Below are 22,761 nucleotides of genomic sequence, written 5' to 3' on the forward strand. Positions count from 1 at the left end.
TTAAACCTGTGGGTGTATGTTCAGACAATTTTTTACAGCAGTACATAAAGAGGGCAGAATGTTTTAGAAGATCCAGAACTGATGTCTGTGCAGTTTCTCCTATGATACAGCACACTAATTTTTGCACTAATTTCATTACACAGCCTTTACTTATCATAGTTAGTAAGGTTTGATGAGAGTAGAGACACCATGAGTTGCAGGTGTCCATGCCTTGGCTATCAATATGTTACAGAGTACATTTATGTCATTGTATTCAACATCACCCTCTTTCTGTCTCTATAAGTTTGAGGTTTCTAAAACAGAATTTTGAATGAAAACAAGAAGTCAAAGCACGCCATTTTAAAAGAAGCTTTTACGTATCTCAGGAGTTCTTATGGCCAACTGTATCTCAGTTACACAAATCACAGAGAAAGCTGAGTTGGAAGGGACCCATCAGGATCACGGAGTCCAGCTCCTGGCCCTGCACAGGGAATCCCCAAGAGTCACAGCCCATACGTGAGAGCATTGTCCAAATGCTTCTGGAACTCAGACAGGCTTGGTGCTCTGACCACTTTCCTGGGGAGCTAACTATTTGTGAAAAATTAAAAATTCAGCACACTCTGACTTTCGCTAAAGTCAAAGTCTCTTAATAAGCTGGGTTTTTTTTGGGGAAAACAGGTTAATTTCATACTTACTAAAGGATACAGAACACACTCTTTCTTTCCCCTCACAAACTTCGTGTTTGAAAACCTGCAATACCTTCACAGAACTAATATTCCAGCAACATCAACACTTCAAACACTTCAAGATCAATACCAACACACTATTGTGTTTTTAACACAGAAATAATTTTAAAGTATAACTTTATATTGGAAAGAGACTCATACTGTTGAAAAAGACTGGATATTCAAAGAGTGAATTTCATACATGTGTGTTCTGAGGCATATAGTACTACACACATACTACATGCAAGTTCTCTGCACATACCTTTTTTATTTTAAAATCATAATACAGATTGTATACAAGTCCTGCAAAGGTTATTATTTTAGAGAACTCATACACTAACCTTGCTTTTTATAACATCTTTTTCTTTCCTGCGTTGAAGAACAGGTTGAAGTGGTGGAAATTCTTGAGCATCTCTTTTCTGTGGAATATGATGCCCCAGATGATAACTTGCTTCAACATGTACAGGAGTCAAGATATCCCTTACATCTTTCTATGAAAATTGGAAACCTAATGAGTTAATCATATAAGACAAAACATGTATGCTTATGTTTTAAAATTATAAGGCTGCCTAGAACTCACTAAAACAGCAACGCTTATTTTTCATATGTAAAATAATTCCATATGGCTCATATACTTTTCCAGACATCTTTGTTGCTGAAGGAGGCAATCAGAAATGCATAAAAGCATAATATGTTCAATGACAGCATCAGGCATTTCAGAATAGATGATTCTTCCAAGAGGAGAAAACTTATTGAATAGTGAGCCTACTTCTGTCAATAATCCCGCCTCACACACCTATGAAATGCTGCACTGCCCAAGTAGAAAAATAGGCAAAGTTGGCTAAAATGGAGAAAGTCAACCAGTGGAATATGGCCAGACAAACTCCATGGGTATTTATGAATGAAATCAAAATGAGTTCTCCCACAGTACCACTAAATCAGGTCATGACTGCATTTTATTTTTCTGCCTCTTTATTTCCCATTCTGTATTAAAAAGATTGAAGTCCTCAATAAATGACTACTTGTACTTGAAGCCTTGCCTGCATAGCAATGTTCAGATCAGAACCCAAACTACCTACTTGTGAAAACTGAACAGCTTGAAGCACCAACAGTAACAAACCTGATTAAATTACTGCCTAAGTCTAGGGGATAGACAGAGACTGATTGTCCTTCCACATGGCCACTATTTTAATTCTTACCTGCAATTGTACTGGCCAAATCCCGTATTATGTAACTCACAATAATTTTCCACAAGGTCTTCTCTGCATCTGCTTTATATTACTTCCGTTATACTAATTAGCTATTAATTAGCCTTTACTCAAAATACATAAAATTTATATTGTCTCTTGCAAGGACTGTACTTGACAGACATTCACACTTACTTAACTTTAGGAGCTTCATACAAGCACAGAAACCTCAGTGGGTGGAAGGAGATGCTTATAATGCTATTAATTAAGAATTAAAAAGAATATTGAATTCTATGGAGGAAAAAAAATACTAATGATCGAGTATAGGAAGTGATGGAGCAAATCAATTCCTTCCTCCTACACAAATACCTGCTAATGCTGGTACAGCAATCTGTACAAGGTGAGCTGTCAATCACATCTCTCTTAGTTTACAGAACTCTTACAAAGTAAGTGGCAATTTACCATTGCTCCTGCAAGCAACATTCACTTAGGTGCAACTATCAGTTGAGATCCATCTGGGCAATTTTCCAGTAGGTAACATAAACTTTCCTTTCTATCCTGAAGCTTTATGATGAAGAATTTGCTTCTAATGGTGTCATAAACAAAAAGTAAGTGAAACCAAGGAAGAAGAAAAATACATGGAAGAATATTTCCCTGCAGGTTTTTTTGTAGCTGTAGAAAATTAAATTTATTTTCCAGCCTTTGTACAGGATCAACTGCACCATTCACCCTGATAGATGTTTGCTTCAAAAGGTCACAGAATTGCTACCTTGAGGATTTTTAAGAAAAGTCTAGGCAAACTAGTCCATTATTTTATTGCCCTTATTTCCCCTTTACATCTAAATACTCCCTCTCTCCTCCCCCTTAAACAAGGTCTGACAGGAGATAAGTCTATTTTTTCTGAGTTTAATAAAATATGGTTCCTTTGTGTCCACTAATTTTTATTGTTAGTTGTGGTTTAGGGCTTCGAAGTTTTTCCAAAATTTTTGTTTTGGAAGACAAGCTTCTAAGATGTTTGATAGAATACAAGTGACTAGCTTTTTCTTGTTCATTGAATGGCCTTAAAAATATTATATCCTTGTCCTGATTATTGGGTTTTTTTTCCACTTTCAAGACAAGTCCCTCATTCATCTCTCAGAGTGATACATCAAGCATGAACACAACAGTTCATACCCTCCAGGGCAACAGTGATTTGAGACTACTTTGGCAGTTAAGATCTTACTGACTAGATTCTTACTAACTTACTTCTGGGTCAGTACCATGCTCAGCTTCAAAGGATGGTGGCTGTTGGATCAAACTCTACTTCTGCAGAAACCAACAGTCAACCCAGCAGCTGGTGCCATCTAATCCTGGTGTTGATACAGGCCTCCCCGGCCAACACCCTGCAGGTCTCCAACTGCCTCCTGCTGTGCCCATTGCTCTGGCAGACCTTCTATCTCGGTGGCTTCTCTTCTGAAGCACTGCTATCAGCAGGTTTTTCTACAGCAAAGTTGTCTCAGAGGGAGAACTGTAACCACATTCACTACTAATCTGGTCCAGGAGAAAGACATATCTGTGCAGGTTTCACGTTTGTAAGCAGAGAAGTAGAGAGATCACTTTTTCAGCACAGTGCACATTCTTCATATTGTTCAGCTCTAAATTCATTTGTGGAACTCTCATGAGTGATCTTCCTACCCCATTTCCACCTTCAGATTATGGGGGAGGGCTGCATTCGTTGAAGGAAAAAAAAATCAAGCAAGCCCAAGCAAGTGCTCTTCTTCACACCCTGCTAGCATTTGGCTCCTTGCAGCAAATTCACAAAGCACACCACACTATAAACCTTGAACTACAGACTTTTCTAGCAACGGTCTTCATTTCACTTCCTGTAGATCAGGAGTGGGTTCTTTCTTTTTTAGCCAAGTCTACCTTATCTGCTCACAATAAAAACAGGAGCAAGACCATACACGTGTTCTTTGAAATAGTTACAAATGACAAAACACAAAAATAACAAGTTTTAAGATATTGCATTAAGCAGTACATAGGAAAGTTCCATCAGAAACATTCAGCAGAATATGCATGTTATATCATATCTTCTTGGTTGCTCCAAACCAACCTCAATCTATGTGTGACCTGTCATCCATAAAAATGATGAAAAAAATTTCAAAAATGCTCATGGTGTCCAACTTCATCACTGTGGTTATTATTATTATAATGCATGTTGTCACCAATGTAAGAGATGGCAGACCCACTGACTTCCCCAGAAAAAGCATCAGAATTACAACATATTAACTGTGGAAGATCTGAATACAAATATTTTACTTCTAAAATGATGTGATGTAGTTGAAAACAGAATAGGTCCTTTTACAGCAGGTCTGCTTTTCAAAGGAGAACGAAGGATTTACAGGACAATACATACTGAAAACTACATTACCCTCATAAATGCTGGATGATCTTTGCAGGCAGTAGTACTGCTGTAAATCTTTACTTTTCCTGAGATTGTATCATATGTTCCATTGGAGGAAAAATAAAATCTTGCTTGTGTATCCTCTTTTCTGTTCACGTCAACACTCAGATTATAAAGCAATACTACAAAATAAAACCCAGGGAAAGTAAAGGTTGTAAAATCTTTAAGTGTTACAATTTTAATGAATTTATGGTAGAAATTACAATTTCTGACTCACTTCCATAAGTATGTTCTGTAACATCCATTTTAAAATGCTCTGCTTAAAAATGCTCTGACATAAATCCATATGAAATAAAAACTTCTAGTACCCTGAAAATTGATTGCTTCATGGCTGTTCCCTGATACATGCTTTAGTATCAGGGATAGTTTATCAGGTTGTATTCATAGTTTTCTACCAAAATCTGTTTATAGAAAACCCACTTCAGTTAGTTACAGGGCTGACAGTAAATTACAACAGTTAAGTCAACACACACTGACAAATACTGTTTAACTTCACTGTTTTTTCTATTTAAGTTAGTATCAATTGCTATGATAACAAGTTGCAAGCAAGTTTCAGAGCATTACAAATCTATAACATCTAAATTTTTGCCAAGAGTTAGGTTATCTACAGTTTCTACTAGTTCTTTTTTAAGTTAAAAAGTCTTATGTAAAAGTCCAGCAAGGGTGACCCAGTCTGACTGCTCATCTTTCAAAAGGAATATGAGCTTCAAAAGATCTGATAAAGATCAAAAGACAACTTTACAGGTCATCAATGCATATGTTCTCTGTAACATGCTCCCAAAGGTTATTGAATGTTCTCACACAGAAGAGTTAAGCAATTTAATTTTATATACCATGTACTTGCAGGGCTGTTTGCAGTTTACAAATAGCACATGACAAGTAGGTTAAAATCACTCAGGCAATACAGTCAAATTTAGACAGTAAATTATTTTAAATTAATTCTCCATGAATATTCCCTCTGATAGATATTGCCTCTAGCAATACCTGGTTTTGCCAAGAGCAAAACATGCATTATATAAAATATAATACAAGATTTATTTTTCAGTAATCTTGGTGGAACTCCCTCTGTTTCACATAATGTCCCACAATTGCATGATCAGCTGCTTGAGCTGGTTTATGAAGGAATGTCTTCTCTCTATTGCTAAGTTGAAGACAGCATCCCACAGGAGTCCCATCTGGTTTGGTCCATGCCTGAGAGGACTGCTGTTAGAGGACACCTAAATATCACCCTTTTAATGCTGCTGTCTCTCAAAGTAGATGTAAGTTATTCTAAACTGAACAGAAGCATAATGGCTTGATGTTATAGAGTAATCATGACATAAAAAAAGTTTTCAGCTTTTCATTTTATACTGAACTTAGATTAATGGTCTAATAAATACCAGTAGCATTATTCTGTAAATAGGTACATTTAAAATGAATACATATACTGGCTTTTTCTTCCAGTAGCTTACCAATATAACCAGGAACCTCTCGTCCACTATAGGTAAAGCATATCTTCAAATTCATACAGGTGGCAGGCTGCTCATTTTCCATACAGTCTAAGTTAGTTCGATTTATTGAATTAGAATGTTTTAAAGAAGCTTCAACAATTATCACTGGTTTTGTTCTACGAATAGAAAAGAGTAAGTGTTCACAAATAGTGGCCAGAAATAGCTGCAAAAACTAACCATCTCTGACAATCTATTTTTATATTTTAGAATTATAATTTTGAAGTTATCTGCATTTTTCAGATAGTTACAAATTGTTCTATGTACATTATTTGTTGTCTCAGTAAGTTTCAGAATGATATTTTCATTTTTTCAAGGTGTTTATTTAAATGTTTCATTTGTAGAGCCTTCTAGAGCCTAATGACTGAAGTTCAAGACATCAAGAATATAATGAGGTTAAATTACACTACTGAGTTTTATTAAATTGCACTTAAAAAATTGAGTTAAATTATATGGTCTTCAAAAGCACTGAAATGGAGCAATCTCACCTCAACACCACAGCAGAATCAGAGAAAAATGCACCAACAGCTACATCTGCACAAAAAAAAAATATCAATAAGCACAATTTGTCAACAGGAATTACTTGTCAGGTACAAGCACGTTATAGCATATTCACCTTTTGGTCATAAAAACACCATTTTCCCTTTTTTTATTAAAAGGGGTATGCTAATACTCAAAGATGGTTCCTCAAATACTTGTCCACTGTCCATTAATGATGCATGCTAATTTCCTGGACTTGCAGATATTGATAATGTGATGATTTGATTTCTTAATCAAAGAAAAGCAGTTTAGGTGGTTGATACTGAAGGACAATTCAGCTAAATAGGAGATACTTGCCTTCTTCTCCATCCAGATATTCAATATTGCTATACATGCACATTGTTTTTTATATATATATATATATAAAGCAGAATTGCTTATCTCTATTTATGTATGAAATTATACATAGAGAGAGATAGAAAAAAGTATTTACTTTACTCCAGACTGACACCTAATCGTGCAAGAAGGAAATAAATATAGACAGTACATATACCTCTCAAATGAGGTAGCGAAAGTAAATTGTCAGATGACTGTAAGGGCCTGAGGATGTGACTTCCAGATTAGTAACCAACAGCTGACCTGACAGCAAACTACTTGTAACTTACCTTTTAGCCCAGCATTACAAATTAACCTGGATAACATTTCTGTGGACAGAGCCAAATATACGACACACAATTCATGGTAACCTTGTGCTTTTACATCCACAAGAGCCAGACAGACATACCTGCCCTGACATCACACTTGTCTGCAAAATGTCAAAATGTTTTGATGAAATGTAAAAAGCAATTAATATATACTTGGAAAAAGTGAAGTTGTTTTACACCAAATTAACATTACTTTGTCATGGCCACAAGAACACCACAATGGTCTTAATTCACAGCCATGAGCCCTATGTGAGGTTAAAGTGTTGTTCACTCAGAGTCAAGGAGCCCATGGCTCCTGTCAAAATCCAGACTCTGGGAAGGCCAGCAATATATTTAGGTTAGCACACCAGTCTGGACAACAAACACGCTTCCAGTGCCCAAACCAGCTCACTGTGACATTATCAGATGAGATGGCTACTTTAAAAATAAAAATCACATTTCTCTTCCTCTTTGTGCACTATGATCATACTATTACATTGTTATCAGGCCTTAAATAATAGTTAGATGACCGTGAAAACTGACTGCTTGGCCTCAGCTTTACCTCTTCTTTTTTCTTCCTAAAATATGAGATGTGACATGTCATCTCAATAACAGATTCTGCTTTTGTTAAAAGTATCAAGTAGCACAGTAGGGTTGTTCCCTATGAATTTATATTCTTTTAAAAATGAAAAATAAACAAAATTGTTTAATTTACCTTGATAACCATTGTTATCTACATCAATGCCACTTGATATGGATTGTCCAAACATGCTTAAAGAATTACTGACTTCTTGTCCTTGTATTCTCTGAGAAGAAAAACGTAAAAGAGAAAATTATTCTTGGAAAACTAATCTCTGAGTTACAATTTCCAGTGAAAAATGTTAGCACAACAATCCTGCTGCTGAATGCAGTTATGGACTTAACCGTGAAAGTATAACCCTGAAAATAACATTCCTCAATTACTGAATATGTAAAATCCCATAAACCTTGTCTAAAGCCCCCCAAAACAATTTTTTTCACTCTTACAGGTTATGTTATGACTGGAAATCACAGACCATGTAAAAATTTTCTGAAGTCTTTTAAAGTCCTTCAGATGGTCAGCGTTAAATGAAGCAAAAACCCTCTAAGATTTAAACTTAGGGTTTTTCTGTATTGGGTATTTTGCATTGAAAAAGCACACCTGTGAAAATGATGGTGTTATTCCATCTTTCCTCCCATTGTATATATAAACAGCCCCTTTTAGATTATCTTCTTGCGGAGCCCCAATTGCCACATCTGTGGAAAAAAAATTTAGCAATGATCAGTTCACTAGGAAATATGAACAAGGAACAGTTAAAAGAAATGCAAATCCTGATGCATGCAATGCCAGACCCAATTCACTTGCCTGAATTCAAAGGCAGTGTTGAACATAGATACAAGCAAACAAAGATATAAACCAAAACAGACCAGTAATCTGATTCTACCTTAGTTACTATGTATGAAAAGCAACAATCAAATACAGCTATTATGTTAAAGATGAAGTCTATTTCTAGCAATACTAATTTTGACCTTTAAGAGGTTAAAAGGTTACCATGCAAATAGCCAAAATTATCATGATCTTTACAAAAAGAAAAAAAAAAAAAGCCTTGTATTCATGGAACAGTGATGGTTTTCCTGCTCTTCCCACATGGGTTAGGTCACTGAAATACAGTACTCTTATTATAAAGTGCCAAAATGAACCATTTATTTTTCTAAGAAATGTCCATAACGGTCAATAATGAGCTTGAAAAGGCATTTAACGAGGAAATGAAGGTAGCTGGTTGGTACAAAGGGATATGTTTTATGCCTAGATTACTTAACCCCAGAGGGGTGCAGCAACTCATAACAAACTGAATGAATGTACCTACTCACCAATCCATCCTCAACAGCCCTTACCAAAAACCCCCATGGTTGAAATAGCCAGGGGAGAGAGGGGGGGAGGGGGGGAGGTTATTAAACCATCTTGAAAGTCACTATTAATAACTGCAAACTTGCATTTACAAATAAGCAAAACCTGAACTACCTGCAAATCAGAAATACTTTATGCTGCACCAAACCAAAATCACAAGAAACACAAAGCTTCTGACTGTTTGGTTTTACTGAACAATTCCCTGATTGAATCCACATTGACTGAATCCATACTGTGGTAACTAAAGCACACAAAACACATTACATCTCTCTACTGGTGAGAGGAAAATGGGACAGTCAAGTTAAAATCATGCCAATTAAAATTACACACACACATTCTTGAGGTCAGATTCTACACCAACACACACACCATTATCTTTACAGGGCTGATACTGATGGTTTAGATCATTAAAGAAGTTGGCTCTGCTCTGCTTTTTAATTACTACAGAAGAAATACTTTATATTACCCAATTTCTCTTTTGAGAAATTGGTTTTCTTTGTATTCTTACCTTCAAAGCCATCATTATCTATGTCTCCTAGATTGGCTATGGACTCTCCAAACCTCGCTGCATAGGAGTCACTCCCACTGAGCTCTATGTTCAGTTCTACCATCTTTGCTCCCTGAAGGAAAACAGAGTCAATGGCACATTCATTAACAGAGCATCTTCCAGGTGACCTGGAACATTACTCAAAATGTTAAAACTGCCTTGGATAGTAGATATATAATCCCACCAAATTCCTTGGAGTAGAAGCAAGCATTTTCAAACATATTTTATGGTATTTAGTGTAAGAATATTAAAGTGATTGCACTTCCACTACTGAACCTCAGAAAAAAGAAGCTAATTTTAATGCATGATCTGTCCAGTCACTTTATTTGCAAAGCTGAGGAGTACCAGTCTCTTTCCTGACAGGTACCAGTAACAGCGGGCAAATGTTTCATTCCTTGTTTGTTTCTGAAGGGCTTAATCAGCTGTTCTTCACACGGCAGTTCAGCGAGAAGCACAGTAGTGGAGGAGAGCTTGGAAAGGGGCTGCAGCAACAGGCTGTCACCACCTACAGCTCCTAGGAAACTAACCCAGTCTGTCTTCAGTTCCAACACTGCTGTGAGTAACTGTGCTACAGCTGACACCACAGCCTTTGGGGGTGTGTTATGCACGCCTCCTGGGTAGTCATCACAGCTCTACTGCTGCTTTTCCCATATCCTGAAATATTGGATACGAAGAGAGGAAAACTCTTCCTCTTCGCCTGTTAAATCAGAACGGCTGTGTTGCCATGTGTTTTTAAGAGAAAATACTTACAGAACCTGAATTAATATAGACATAAACTCTTCCCTCTTCTCTGATGGTACTTTGCATTGGAGCACCAACTAGTAAGTCTGAGAAGCCATCTGAATTCAGGTCCACAGCACAGACTGAAGCTCCAAAGTAAGAACCAAGCTGTGTGCAGACAAGAAATCATTATTATTTTTGAATTTTGATGAAGACGCGCTAGAAGTTACAAGGCGCAGAAAAGTAATACAAAACATTTACCTTTTTACCCCTTAGTTCAAATAGGATATTTAGTTGCTTCTCAATGCTAAAAATATATGCCTAAAATGAAAAAAAAAATAAAAGTGGCATTCAGAAAACTGTAATCTGAAATACTTCTCAGTGTTTTCTCTACAGCAGGTGCTACAGAATCAGCAAAACAATGCACAATATCACAAAGTACAGCTATCCCCTATTTCCTACCTGCACACCTTTTTTTAACACCATAGTTCATATCAATGTTACCTAGACTATCTACCCTAGATCCTTCTTCAACTTTTCCCCCCCATGAGAAGTCGTATCTGATACCTGTCTTTAATATATTAATCTAAATTGGAAGATCATGAGTGTTTTTGTGTGGTTGTAGTCTTCAAAACAATATCACAATCACTTACTTTACCAGTCTGCTCCTGTTGGGGAGCCCCTCCAACTACTTCTGTACTGGATGGTGTCAGAAAATGTCCTGCTCCAACAGAATATCCTGCAAATTAGAAATGCACTATTCAATACTGGAAATGCTACATAACAAAGAAAGAATGGGAGCATGCTGTATAAAATCTGTCAACACCATAAATTTTTGTAAGTCTGACATTCAGACCTCACGCAAGTGAGCAATGTATAAAGAACAGAAAGTTTTTGAAGTGCAAGTAAAAGGTCAATACAAACAGTAAGTTCCATCAAGCAAGAAAAAGTGTCAGAAACACTAATTTCTTCCCAAGAACTCAATTATCTGCCATACTTCAAAGGAAAATAAAATAAATTGCAAACACCTTCTGTTAATGCATATTCTGCAATGGGTCAGGTGTCCATATTATTAATACAAATAAAAATGATCAAAAGTACATGCACTACAATGTCGTAATACTTGATTCAATTGTTACGCTTTGACTATCGTAGGTGGATTGAAGAAAAATTAAATGCAGTGCTACTTCTAGATGCACATACACACACAGAGCACCATGGACACAACACATGAAAATGTCAGGAACGAAATGCAAAAGCCTGATTATGTAATAAAAAACAATTACAGTAGCTTTTGTAAATAAATCAACATTCCAAAGCCTTTCTGTTGTGGAGACAGATCTTAAACAGGATCATATTTTGCTGCAGACATCCAGACACAGAATGGCAAAACAAAGGCTAACATCTTAACCTGTAGCTGCACAAGTCATCTTTACTCTTTCCAGAATACATTACAGCTCAGCTGAAACAGGAAAGACAGATAACATATTCTGCTACTCTTGCATTTACTGAATGACTGCCGATGTTCACAGCAGGCAGAGAAAATGGAAAAATCATCTTGGATAGATGAGAACAAGCCTTGAATCTTTCATCTGTGAAAATAACTGCCTAGAATTCAAGTTCCCATTAAGACACCTTTTTCTTTTCATATCTTAAGCTAAAAGAGATGAACAGGGAAATTTATCACTTGAAGGTCAACACCTAGTTTTTATTTACTCAACAAAAAATTAAGTATAAACCTTAATTTACCTCCTCTGTCATTTATTTTCTAGTTATTTTGGTTTTGCTAAAGTTTAAACATTACAAATTCTTAAGAACTTAAAAAAAAAGCCAAACATACACAAAAATTACAGTAATCGCATAGTCCTCATTTTTCTTTAATGGTATGAGAATGTTTGGCAGGGGAGGGGAAATCACGTAACTGACACTTTAAATTTAAAGGCATAGAGAAACGAAGTTTTATTTCCAACTCCATAGTTTTCTTCTCTTTACCATTACTACAGTTTCAGTTTTCTGAAATGTTACTTGTCATCCTCAGATTTCTAAAAGGAACTGTCTTTTACTTTATGATTTCTTTAAGGCACTTTGTTAATTACCGTAGGTTACTCTTTCATCAGGGCCAGCTGATTTGAAAGACTGAATAACTTAGAAAATTCCTTTTATAAAAGTCAGTTACAATTCTCCAAGGGTAGAAACTGAAGTAGTGAAGAAAATATTACCTAGAGTTATGTATTACGAATGTCTTTCTAAGTTCCTTCTTTCTTTCAGTTGTCTGGTACATGAACAGCTTTGTTTTTTCCAACATATGGAAAATGCTACAATACGTTTGCACTTCCTGTAGTCTCTAGTTTCTTAATTATTACTCTTTAACAGTGTCATGAAAAACATAAATAAAGATGCCAACTTCTTTGTCCCTACCAGAAGAAGAACAGAGTAAATAGATAATTCTATCTAATCGTGTGCTTGAATTACACTCTGGTCACACTCTTCCACCACTTGGTAGGGATAATTTTATTCATTACTTAAGGAAAAAACAAACTCAGACTTCTAAAAAAAAAAATTTGATAACAGAATTAACCCTGAACAAGTTTTTATTTTCAACAATCACAAAGATGGGACAGAAGCTGAGGGAGGGGAAGAAAGGTACCTTTAAATTCTTTCAACCACACTATGGATTATTATGAAGGAAGGAAGCAGAGGTTAAAGTATAGCATGAAAATGCAAAATTCAAGGTTTATCACAGCTGCTACTGTAAAGACACACAGATGAGTTAATGGTGCCCTTCTTTACTTTCCTGTAGAAGGGCAAGTTTAGAAGACATATGGCTGTGCTGAGCCAACATGCTCCAGATCACTAGAGCAGTATTTGGAAGCAAACTCCAGCTGATTTCATGTTCTGGATGGCCAAGGAAACTAAGAGAGACCACATTTGTGTGGAAAGGCCTTCCCTACACTCTCTCCAACATAGTCCTTATGCAGGTTTTCACCCATTTGCCTGTATCTGGCTTCTGGCTGTCAATGATTTGACTCATTCATTACAGAAATTCTCGTTCTTATACTTGTAGAAGCAGAAATCTGGAACGAACTTTTTTCCCCAGACAGGTGCAGTAGTTTTTCTGCTGATTATTACTGGAAAGCTGGAGCATTCTCTGAAGCTTTTCTTTTGTCCTGTGAAAGGTTAGAAGTGCTACTGGTTGACCCTAAGGATCTGCGTGCCTGATCCCCTTTTACGACACAGCTTCTCTTTTGCTTGACTTTCCCGCAGAGGCACTGCGGCCTTTGCAGCTCAGAACTGAATTCTGAAGTGTTAGTTAGTTCCTATGTTTCACAACAGCTATTTCATAACATATGCCAACTTCCTATTGTCAGAGGAGTGGAATCAGAAACAGGAAATGTTTATCCACGTGAACCGGAACTCTGAATGGGAAAACGCAAAAACCAATGGTCACAAGCAAAAATATTCTTGCTCAGGACTTCAGAAAGGAAAGATGAGCTTTTCTTAGTGTTTGTGAAATGACTGAAGCTGCTGATGTTTTCTGGAATAAACCTTTCCAAACTGTAGCCCTAAATTCAGCTTGTTACTTGGATATAGGTACACGAATAGAACTTCATGGCCTTGGTTGCAGACATTCATAGATGAGGTTTGCCTTCCCACATATCTAGACCAAGATATGTTTGGAATAAAAAAGAAAAAAAAAAAAACTATTGGAGGAAACTTTGTCTCTAAAGGTCATAGCATACTTCCCCTTATTGACAATGCAATTAAGACTTGCTTGCAGCTTTCACTGTAACAATCTTTTCAGATTTTTCTTATATGTAAAATCATTGTCTTTTTCTGTGAAAGCTCTTGGCAGCATTTCGGACTTAAGAGTGAAGTGAAAACCATTGCTAATCAGAAGCATCTCTACCTTCTAAATCAAGAAATGATTAAAAGTCAGTGGAGAGATGATAAGAACAGAAATCCAATGTTGGAGAAGTTTCCTCATAAAAAGAACAGAGAGGAAGCCTTATAATTCAATAATATTTAACAAAATCAGAACACATCTTTAAAACCATTGCTTCTGGGGTTAATAGTGAAAACACTGAAAAACACTGCGCACTCATCCCAAGACCAGCTATTTAGCTTATATTTTAGTAAAGTATTAAATATTTTAAGTACCTAGATAACTGCCAAATTTTACTTGGTTATTTGAATCTGTGTAAGCGTGGATTGTATTCGCAGTTGTATTGTATACAAAAACAGAACCAGTCCAATAAAATGATCCAGGGGCTCCCATTATAATTAAGTCCTAAAAGAAAAGTAAAACAAAGCCGTGTTATTCACATTGAAATATTCATGAAAATAAGCAAAACAAGTAAAATGCTTTTCTTTAGATCTCCTGTGAATTCCATGAAATGCTACTGGAGATACATCTGGCTCAGCACTGTGGTTTACCACTAGATTACAGATAATATTTTCCAGACTTTGTAAAAATATGGTTATTAAAAGCTTTGAACTATAAGAACAAAAACAAACAGGATATTCTCTTCTCAAAGGAGTTTTTTAGAAATTACAATCTTAGGGTGGAATGGAGATTAAATAATATAGAATATTACTCTGTAAAGCAAGAAGGTAAGCATTACTAATGTTACATCAAGCAGATTAAAGAAAATAATAAAATTTCATCCTCTGCTATATCCATGCCTTTTTTCCAGATGAAAAATAACTTTGCATTCAGTAAGGTGTAAAAGTATTCTTGGGAATAAAAGTTAAAAGCTTACTTGGGAATTATCATGCAAGTCATAGCAATATTCAATTAAAAAAAAATTAGAAAAGTGATTTTTCCCTCCCCCAATAAAATACGGCGTTGATGTTTGCATTTACGTATACACTTTTACATATTATACATAAAAGTCAGTATATAAACAGAGCGACGTTTGGTATCTTTAATACACACCTCAATGTAAAAACTAGACATTCCAGCCTGACATGACCCATGGTTTTCTCCAAACTTTCGTGCATGATCTGGGAATAGGCAAGAAATATTAAAAAGGATGAGAAGCATGTAGTTCCAGAGTTTTGTTACCAGGCCTTTGACAGAAGTTGAGACAACTTAGGGGAAAAAAACAAAAAAACACAATCCCCCCATCCCCCAAAAAGTTGGTTGTCAGTTCTGTAATAACACTAAAAACACTGGTTTCCACTCTATGGCCTTTGGGTGCAATATAGTATTGTAACAAACTCAAAACACTATGTATCACTTGATCATACCTGCCTTTGAAATGTTGTGACTTTTAAGGCTATACTTTCCTTTCAAAATTGTTCCATGAATGAAACAGCCAAATAGTTTCAGCACCACATCTGGATACCCTTCCACTTTGTAATTCTGGCACACTCTGACTGACAGGATTATGTATCTTGACAGAACTTGCCCTGTGCTCCACTGGTGCCATGAAGTGTTCGTTTTATGGCCGTCTTTGACATATTGCTTTCATCCTCAGCAATCCAACACTCTGTCCCAGCTCTGGTTTCCTGCAATTCTTTGCTGACTGCCTGCCATCAGGATACCCTTCATTCCATACATAGATTTGTACACCTAAAGTCTCTAAAGATAAAAGCATGGTTTCACCATCCCTTGTAACATTCTCCAAAGCCAGCAGTGGGATGTTTGATGGCATCACACTCTGCACAGAAAGGTCAGATTATCAGCTGATCCTTGCACTGGCAAGACACAGGGGCATGAGATCAGGGCACGAGATTGCTCTCCTGGGTGGGTGGTAGATAAGAATGGAAAAGCATGGATGGAATCATTTATTAGCTTCAGGTCTTGACTCTTATTCTGCTCCTGAAGTTCTCTGAGGAAAGACCCCTGAAGGTCTCATGCCACAGCAGCAGGCTTGGCAGAAGGCAAGTAAGGGACTAGGACACATGCTGTGACAAGCACCACCGCACCTTTGTATCAAAGGCTAAGGAACAGATGGCAACAATCACTTGCAGGTATTTCTGCTGCTCTGCTGTGTGACTCTCCTGAGCAGAGCAAGCAAATGACAAGAGTAAAGGAAAGGAGGATGTCCTCTACTGGCCTGTTTTTGAGAAGCACACATCCTTCAGCAATGCAGTCCAGGGAAAAGCTATTCTGATGCCCCGCTATTATACATAAATTTTTTTTGACTTTTGAAAGCAGTTTTCCTTTAAACTGATAAACATCTTTACATCACAAACTGGGCTCATATAATCAGCACTCAGCCCCCAAACCTTTGGCTGCAGAACACCTGCTCAGAGCAACACAGGCTTTTCACAAACTGTACCATCCAATTGTGTATCTCACCCTTCCCTACAAAAGGACTCAAGCATTCTGCTTACCTATATAGCATGGGCATATTCTCCTGCTCAGCTCAGTTCGAAAATCAGAAGGGATGGCGAAACAAATACCATGTGGCAGTTTGTGTTCATTTTTCACGTAAAACACATTTTTCCATCTATGTCCACAAGCCTACGGATATAAAACAGACAGCATTTGACATGGAAGCATGCGAAAGGCCGTTGCAGTCTGACCAAGACACGCAGATCCAATGGTTAATACATACGACGATCGAGCCGCTTTCCTTTGGTTGCCTCGACAAGCTGACACCCAGCCACTGATTATCACGCTCTTCCAAACAAGTCTTCCCACAGCGCTCTCCACTGGGGTTGCCTAGGAGACAAGGACCAATGCTCTGAGCAGAGGGAGAAGTGAAGAACAATGTGGTGGCTAACGGGAGCACCCAAGAACTCTGGGGGGACAATGCCGTAATTCGGATTTGGTGGATCTGACCTCTGTCTCTGTCTTACACAGGTCATGTAGACTTCCTACTTTCTTCTTGAGCAAAGGTATGATTGTGGGTAGCCAAAGGGAGCATACTGGCTCTGAATGTGATAGGCTGGCACGGAGGATTGGCTTCTCCATCATTACTAAGATAGAAAGTGACATTACACTCAGTTTTGGTGAAGGCTGTCTCTGTAAGTGTTCTTCAGCCTAAAAGTTCATAAGAAACACAAGTAACACCTGTGAGTGCCACCTAAACTCTAGTCTAAAGCAAACATCTCTCCAACTACATATCTGTTGATAGCAGACCTTAAAACAATCTCTATTGCAAATGGCTATCAAATAAAGGTTGTATATCTGCAATCTCTACTGGGGGTGCCAGATCATCACCTATGCATGTTCTGCATTCTCCTTTCACTGTTGCACTTATTCACCAGCAGCTCTTAGTGTTTGTTCTTAAGAAGAGTTATTTTTTAAAACCTTGAGAGAATACATGCAAATTTCTTCTAACTCTGCCCCCACACCCCAAAAGGCTACAGTATTGCTAAGTTAGCAAGTATTTGCTTTCTTCTGGAAAGTAGTAATGGTCCCCAGCGTAAGGAGAAGCTACACATTTATTCCAAGTTATATAAAGCAAGCTTTTCATTTTTAAGATGTTTGTATGAATAAGCATTAATCAAATTATTGAATCAGTACCTTCCATGCATCAGCATGTCAGTTCATGGAAAAAAAAAATCTTACAAAATAAAGAAGCACATTATGTCATTTGAACAAATTCTTTTGCATAATTTTTAAGACTTTCTCAGATTGAATAGTTACAGGTGAACCCAAAATATTTGAGGTTTAAGGGTGAGTTTAGTTACCCTGAAGAGGATGCCAGTACAGACCACAGAGTGCTAATGCTGATGGGACATTGTTTGCATGGAAAAAATAAATCACACCCCACACCTTCTCACTCCTTGCCCCACCAAAAAGCCTTCAACAATTAACCCACCAAACAAAACACCTGTGCTGACAGCAGAACTGGCATTTATTACTGTCCAATGCATTAGAGAGTTTAAATGAATACATAGATTATCCTATTGGCTAATGTCAGAGATATGAAATTCCATGTACTAAATATATACCACTTTTCAGAAACAAGTTTAGAATTTAGTTTTGGAATTGAATTTTGGAGTTACGTCATGGAAAACTTCTCACTTCCTAAGGGAGACATTTCCATAGTTTGCATGAATTATAGAGCATGTTAACCTGATTGAAATCTCCTCAGAAAAGAAAACTCCATTACACTCCCACATGTAAGAATTAGTCCTCCTTTGAACTGCAAAAGGCACTTTGGTAACTCCCTTCTAGCAATGCATTCCATCCTCTTATAACAATGACTTACCTGGGACTTGCTTTTATGTGGATTTGCAGGAAATGGAAGTAGAGAAGATCAGGGCAATGAATTTAGATCCCAAGCGATTAAGACTTTTTATCAGTAAATCAAATAAAACCAGAAAATGATGATGTGAGAGATGAGTAAGTTCAGCCTTAGTGCTTCATTTCTGTGCCTGTTTCAGAGGTTTGTAAAAAGAAAAAGCACCACCATTCCTTGACACTCATTGGATTGCAATCCCCTTTTCCTTTGCTCCAGTATATGTTGATTCAGAATTATTTTCGCCCTCTGCTGACCTGCTGCCTTATGTTTCCTCTCTTTCTCTGGCTGGTAAGTATTCAACCACCTTGAAAATTACAGACCTTTGTGGGAGAGAGAAGTGATAACTTGACATCCCAGACACCCTGATGAGTCCCTGCTCAGGGTATGACATTATAAAAGCTTTATCAAATGAGAAAATGCAGTTCTCTGCACAAGCAACAGAGCAGCACTGCATAAGCTCAAGAGGACATGGCAGCTTGGTTGCCTCAGGGAAAAGAAGCACGTGCTGTCATAAAGTCACTGAGAAATAAGTAATTGCCCATGCCTGTGTACATTACACAGCTGGAAGATACACTCCTGCTATAATCCCCACTGAACACATCCACAGAAACAATGCAACTGCATATAAATAAGGTCACAACTTATAAAGCCACTTCTGGTTTTGGCCTCAAGGATTATTATACAGAGGTTTGCAATGTCGTCTGAGAAACCAGTTTTATATAACTTGCTCCAGTGTTTTCCATGCCCAACAGACTCTCATGATCCATTTTATCCCCCAAGAACTCCTCTGGTCCTCCTGCTAACTGATGAAAACTACAAAGCCTACTGCAAAGGCGATAAGCCTTCTGATATCCTGCTCCAGATGTCAGGGTCTCAGAGTCTACTTTTACTCACCCAGGAAATATTTTCTCTTTTAACAGATCTGACAGGTTTTATCTGTCTTACACCCCTCAAACGACTTCTACCCAAAACATTTTTAAGTGACACCTTTTTCCATACTTCTGTAACAGACCTAGGTCCAGAAGATCTCATATTCCTTGGAATAGGTAAGGCTATTTGAAAGAGATCACTTGCAAGGTATGAGCAATGCAAGCGACATAAAAAAGCCAAACTACCAAAAACCAAACTTACCAAAATCAAAGTTGAAAAAACACAGCTCTGCCTTTTGGGGAAAACCATTAACTGCTCACTTTACCATTGTAATGATTCAGCTGGGGGAGCTAGAGGGCAATTTGTTCACAGGTTAATTGTAGCACAGACTTAAAGGAAGGGAGAAAGACTGAAACTGCAGGCAGAGCTTTCTGGCCTTATGTTAAACAGTATGCGCTAAATTTCCTGCATTCATTTGTAGTTAAAACTAATTCTTTCTTTAGACTGGATGGAAAATAGCACATATAGTTTCCTATATACTTTAGCCAGTCAATCACTGTTTCAAATCTGAGAGCCAGTGCTATTGAAGAATTTCTGTAACATTTTGTAAGTCCAAAATTCAATAGGTCAAAATGTCCAAAGAACTTTGTGTAAGTTCCTCTGCCATAATCTGTGACTACCCCAAACTGACATGGGCAAGGATGTGAAATTCAAGACTAGAAGATGGACAGTTAGTGCTTCAGCCTGAAGCACTGTATTTTGTGTTTGTGCCTGAAGTTTGATTACAAGCTTCTGCATCTAACATAAGCCATTATTTAAAAATACTCCAAATACAAATAAGTCTGCAGTCTGGAACACTTGATACCATAAACAGAGGTACTAGAACTCGAAAAGAGACTCTGAAAACTTTTCTATTCATCAGTCAGAGAGAGATACAAAAGTGCCAGTAAGAGGCTAGGAAGACAAAGACTTGCTAGTGAAACTCACGGCTCTTTTCAGCTCTTCAACCAGCCCAGGGCCTGCAACACCTTGAACAACATTAAAATTCTCTAAAATATGTCTGAATGAGTTATCCCAGACACTGTCGTGACTGCAGCATAAGACTATTCCCAGCAACTCTTGCAACTGAAGAAGCAGATAGGAACTTGTGACATATAAAAATACAACGGCAGTTTTGTGTGATCAAAGGCTTCCTAATTGTTCATGAATCCTTCATTAATTAGTTATGCCAGTTTCAAGGCCACTTTAGCGAAAAGGAAACACAAAGTATTTTAACATAATTACGTCTCTAAGTAATTCACATCCATTTATTACAGAAGCCCAACATTTGGAAAGTCACTTCTATTGCCTGTTATCACCTCCACATTTTTATGACTTATAATTAGAAACTTACCACCTCAAACATGCTTTTACCAGAACAAAATGTGATTTCAATAACTTAAGAGCAAGATAGAAACACTTAATTTTCATTGTGCCTGTTCACCAGTGTAATATATCGCCACACATTTTTCTAAGGAAATTCCCTATTCTGTGAGATCAGAACCCAAACTTGAATGAGTTAGATGAGAGACAATTAAGTTCTGCTTTGTAATTGCAAGTTCCCTTGTGTATTTCTGTGACCTCAGATACTACCCCACTTCGTTCACATCCCATGCACCACAGCTGCCTTTGGCTTCTTCATTGACCTCATTGACCTGTTTTACAATACAGCACTTCTTTTCAGCATCTATTTAACTTCAGAAATGCTACAGATGAACCTTAGTGATGCAAAGATGTCATCTAGCAGTAAAGAAAATCTACAGTTTGCAAAAATCTCATGTGGTGCAACTACTTTTTTAAAAAGGACAGGACAGTAAACTACATTGGGTAAACCTGCAGCCTCTGAACCTGGGAATAGAGGCCATGTTAACTTAAGCCTTTGGAACCACATAAACATTTTCATATGCCTGTTGCATCATTTCACTTAGAATCCCCTAAGCTATTGAGGAAAAACCCATCATATTATTTCTTTGGAGCTTTTGTTTCTCCATTGGCTAAATGAGTAAATTGAGAGGCACTGCAGATGTGCGTGGTTTTGAAAGAACCTGAAACTTTCAAGCCTTCCTTTCCTTTCCTCACACAGTAAAGGACTATTTTTACCACCAATCCAAGAATAGGGGTTTACTGACTCTCAGCATATTCTATTTCACTTTAGTTGACCTCTTTGACTTTTTGCAAGCCTCCTCTCACAAACAAGCAGTCGGAAAAAAAAAAAGCTCTTATTTATGTATAACTTTTCAATAGATATAGTATTGGAATGAAATTACTCAAAAAACCCCGCAAAAGCCCAGTACTTGGGCTGGTACAAATTTAATTGCCATTCTTTCTAGTGGCAACTGCTAGTCTTTTTCTTATGTGACCGTAAGAAAAACACCACTGAAGTATCTTAGGCTTTTGTAGCCCACCTACAAAATATACCTCTTTATATCCATTTGTAGCAAAACAATTGGACAGAACCTGTCAGTTCTAAGTTTTACACACAGACATGTAGAGAAATAATTGTTTTACCATTTTTATCACAGAATGCTGAGCTCTGCCCTGACAGCCCACCAGTTCATGGCGCACTATTGCTTTCAAATACTCTGATAGCAGGGCCTTTCCCGCGCTAATCCTTACTGGGCTCATAACAACGGATGGGATACTCCCAGTTAGAGGGTGGCAGAGTAAAAGTTGAGGAAGATTCTCTACACAGTATATGAATAGAGTGAACAGCTCTGTATGCAAGTGGGACAGGAAGAGAGCCCAAAGCAATTCACACATGTTCACACGGTAACCCATTGCAAAACCTTCTTCTTTTTAACAAGTGTCAAACACTTGAAAGTTGGATAAGTGTAGCCAGTTACATCGCCTAAGTATGGAGACTGTGGAGATAGAGGAGTTACCTTAAATGCAGGACCTGTAAAAACTGATTCTGTCAAAAATAGCTTTGTTCCCCTGAAACTCAATTTTTCAATAAATCTGCAAGCAGGGAGAACCCATCAGCAAGGCAACTGTGGTTCGGAGTTACTTTAGGGTGGCTTCTACGAAAGAAAGGCTTTGCCAAAGAAAACAAGATTTAGGCATATACTTCCGCCCTCCCATCCCCAAGAGTATTGCATTCGCCCACTGCCCTGAAAGCTGCACTAGCTCTTCACAGAGCAGTGCGGGAGTCAGACCGAAACTCTCATGGGGCTTTTGACCCGGAGGCTGAAAGGTGAGAAACGGCTGTGGGAAGGGGCAGCTGTCACACCTAACTTCCCCAAATCAAGCTTTGGTGCATGTTTTCTCTTGATGCCGCCGCTACAGTCCTCGGGCAGTAGCGCTGATCTCACCCCTCAGCGAGAGGCAGAAGCCAGTTTAAGCCAGAAGGGCCCAGCACAACCCGTTAGGCAGCGGAGCGGAGCAGCGGTGTGCGCAACGCGGCGGGCACCGACCCTCGGTCCCCGGCCGCCGCCCGGCGCAGCGGTCTCCCCACCCACGCCCCACCGCCA

At 37.9% G+C, this 22,761-nt stretch overlaps 1 protein-coding gene across 1 annotated transcript in view; it reads right to left on the minus strand.

Moving 5' to 3' along the window:
- The window catches only part of ITGA4 (integrin subunit alpha 4), a 35,227-nt gene that overhangs the window by 12,034 nt on the left and 432 nt on the right, over positions 1-22,761 (minus strand). Inside the window, exons 3-16 of the mRNA XM_048308807.1 lie at positions 16,745-16,851; positions 16,521-16,650; positions 15,115-15,182; positions 14,337-14,466; positions 10,832-10,917; positions 10,440-10,499; positions 10,209-10,346; positions 9,420-9,531; positions 8,165-8,259; positions 7,700-7,790; positions 6,310-6,355; positions 5,786-5,940; positions 4,302-4,456; positions 1,046-1,195 (exon numbers count right to left, since the gene is read on the minus strand). Of these exons, the coding sequence (XP_048164764.1) occupies positions 1,046-1,195; positions 4,302-4,456; positions 5,786-5,940; positions 6,310-6,355; positions 7,700-7,790; positions 8,165-8,259; positions 9,420-9,531; positions 10,209-10,346; positions 10,440-10,499; positions 10,832-10,917; positions 14,337-14,466; positions 15,115-15,182; positions 16,521-16,650; positions 16,745-16,851 (1,523 nt within the window). The remainder of the gene's footprint in view (positions 1-1,045; positions 1,196-4,301; positions 4,457-5,785; positions 5,941-6,309; positions 6,356-7,699; positions 7,791-8,164; positions 8,260-9,419; positions 9,532-10,208; positions 10,347-10,439; positions 10,500-10,831; positions 10,918-14,336; positions 14,467-15,114; positions 15,183-16,520; positions 16,651-16,744; positions 16,852-22,761) is intronic.

Source organism: Corvus hawaiiensis, chromosome 7 (assembly GCF_020740725.1).
Source record: "Corvus hawaiiensis isolate bCorHaw1 chromosome 7, bCorHaw1.pri.cur, whole genome shotgun sequence".
Lineage (NCBI taxonomy): Eukaryota > Metazoa > Chordata > Aves > Passeriformes > Corvidae > Corvus > Corvus hawaiiensis.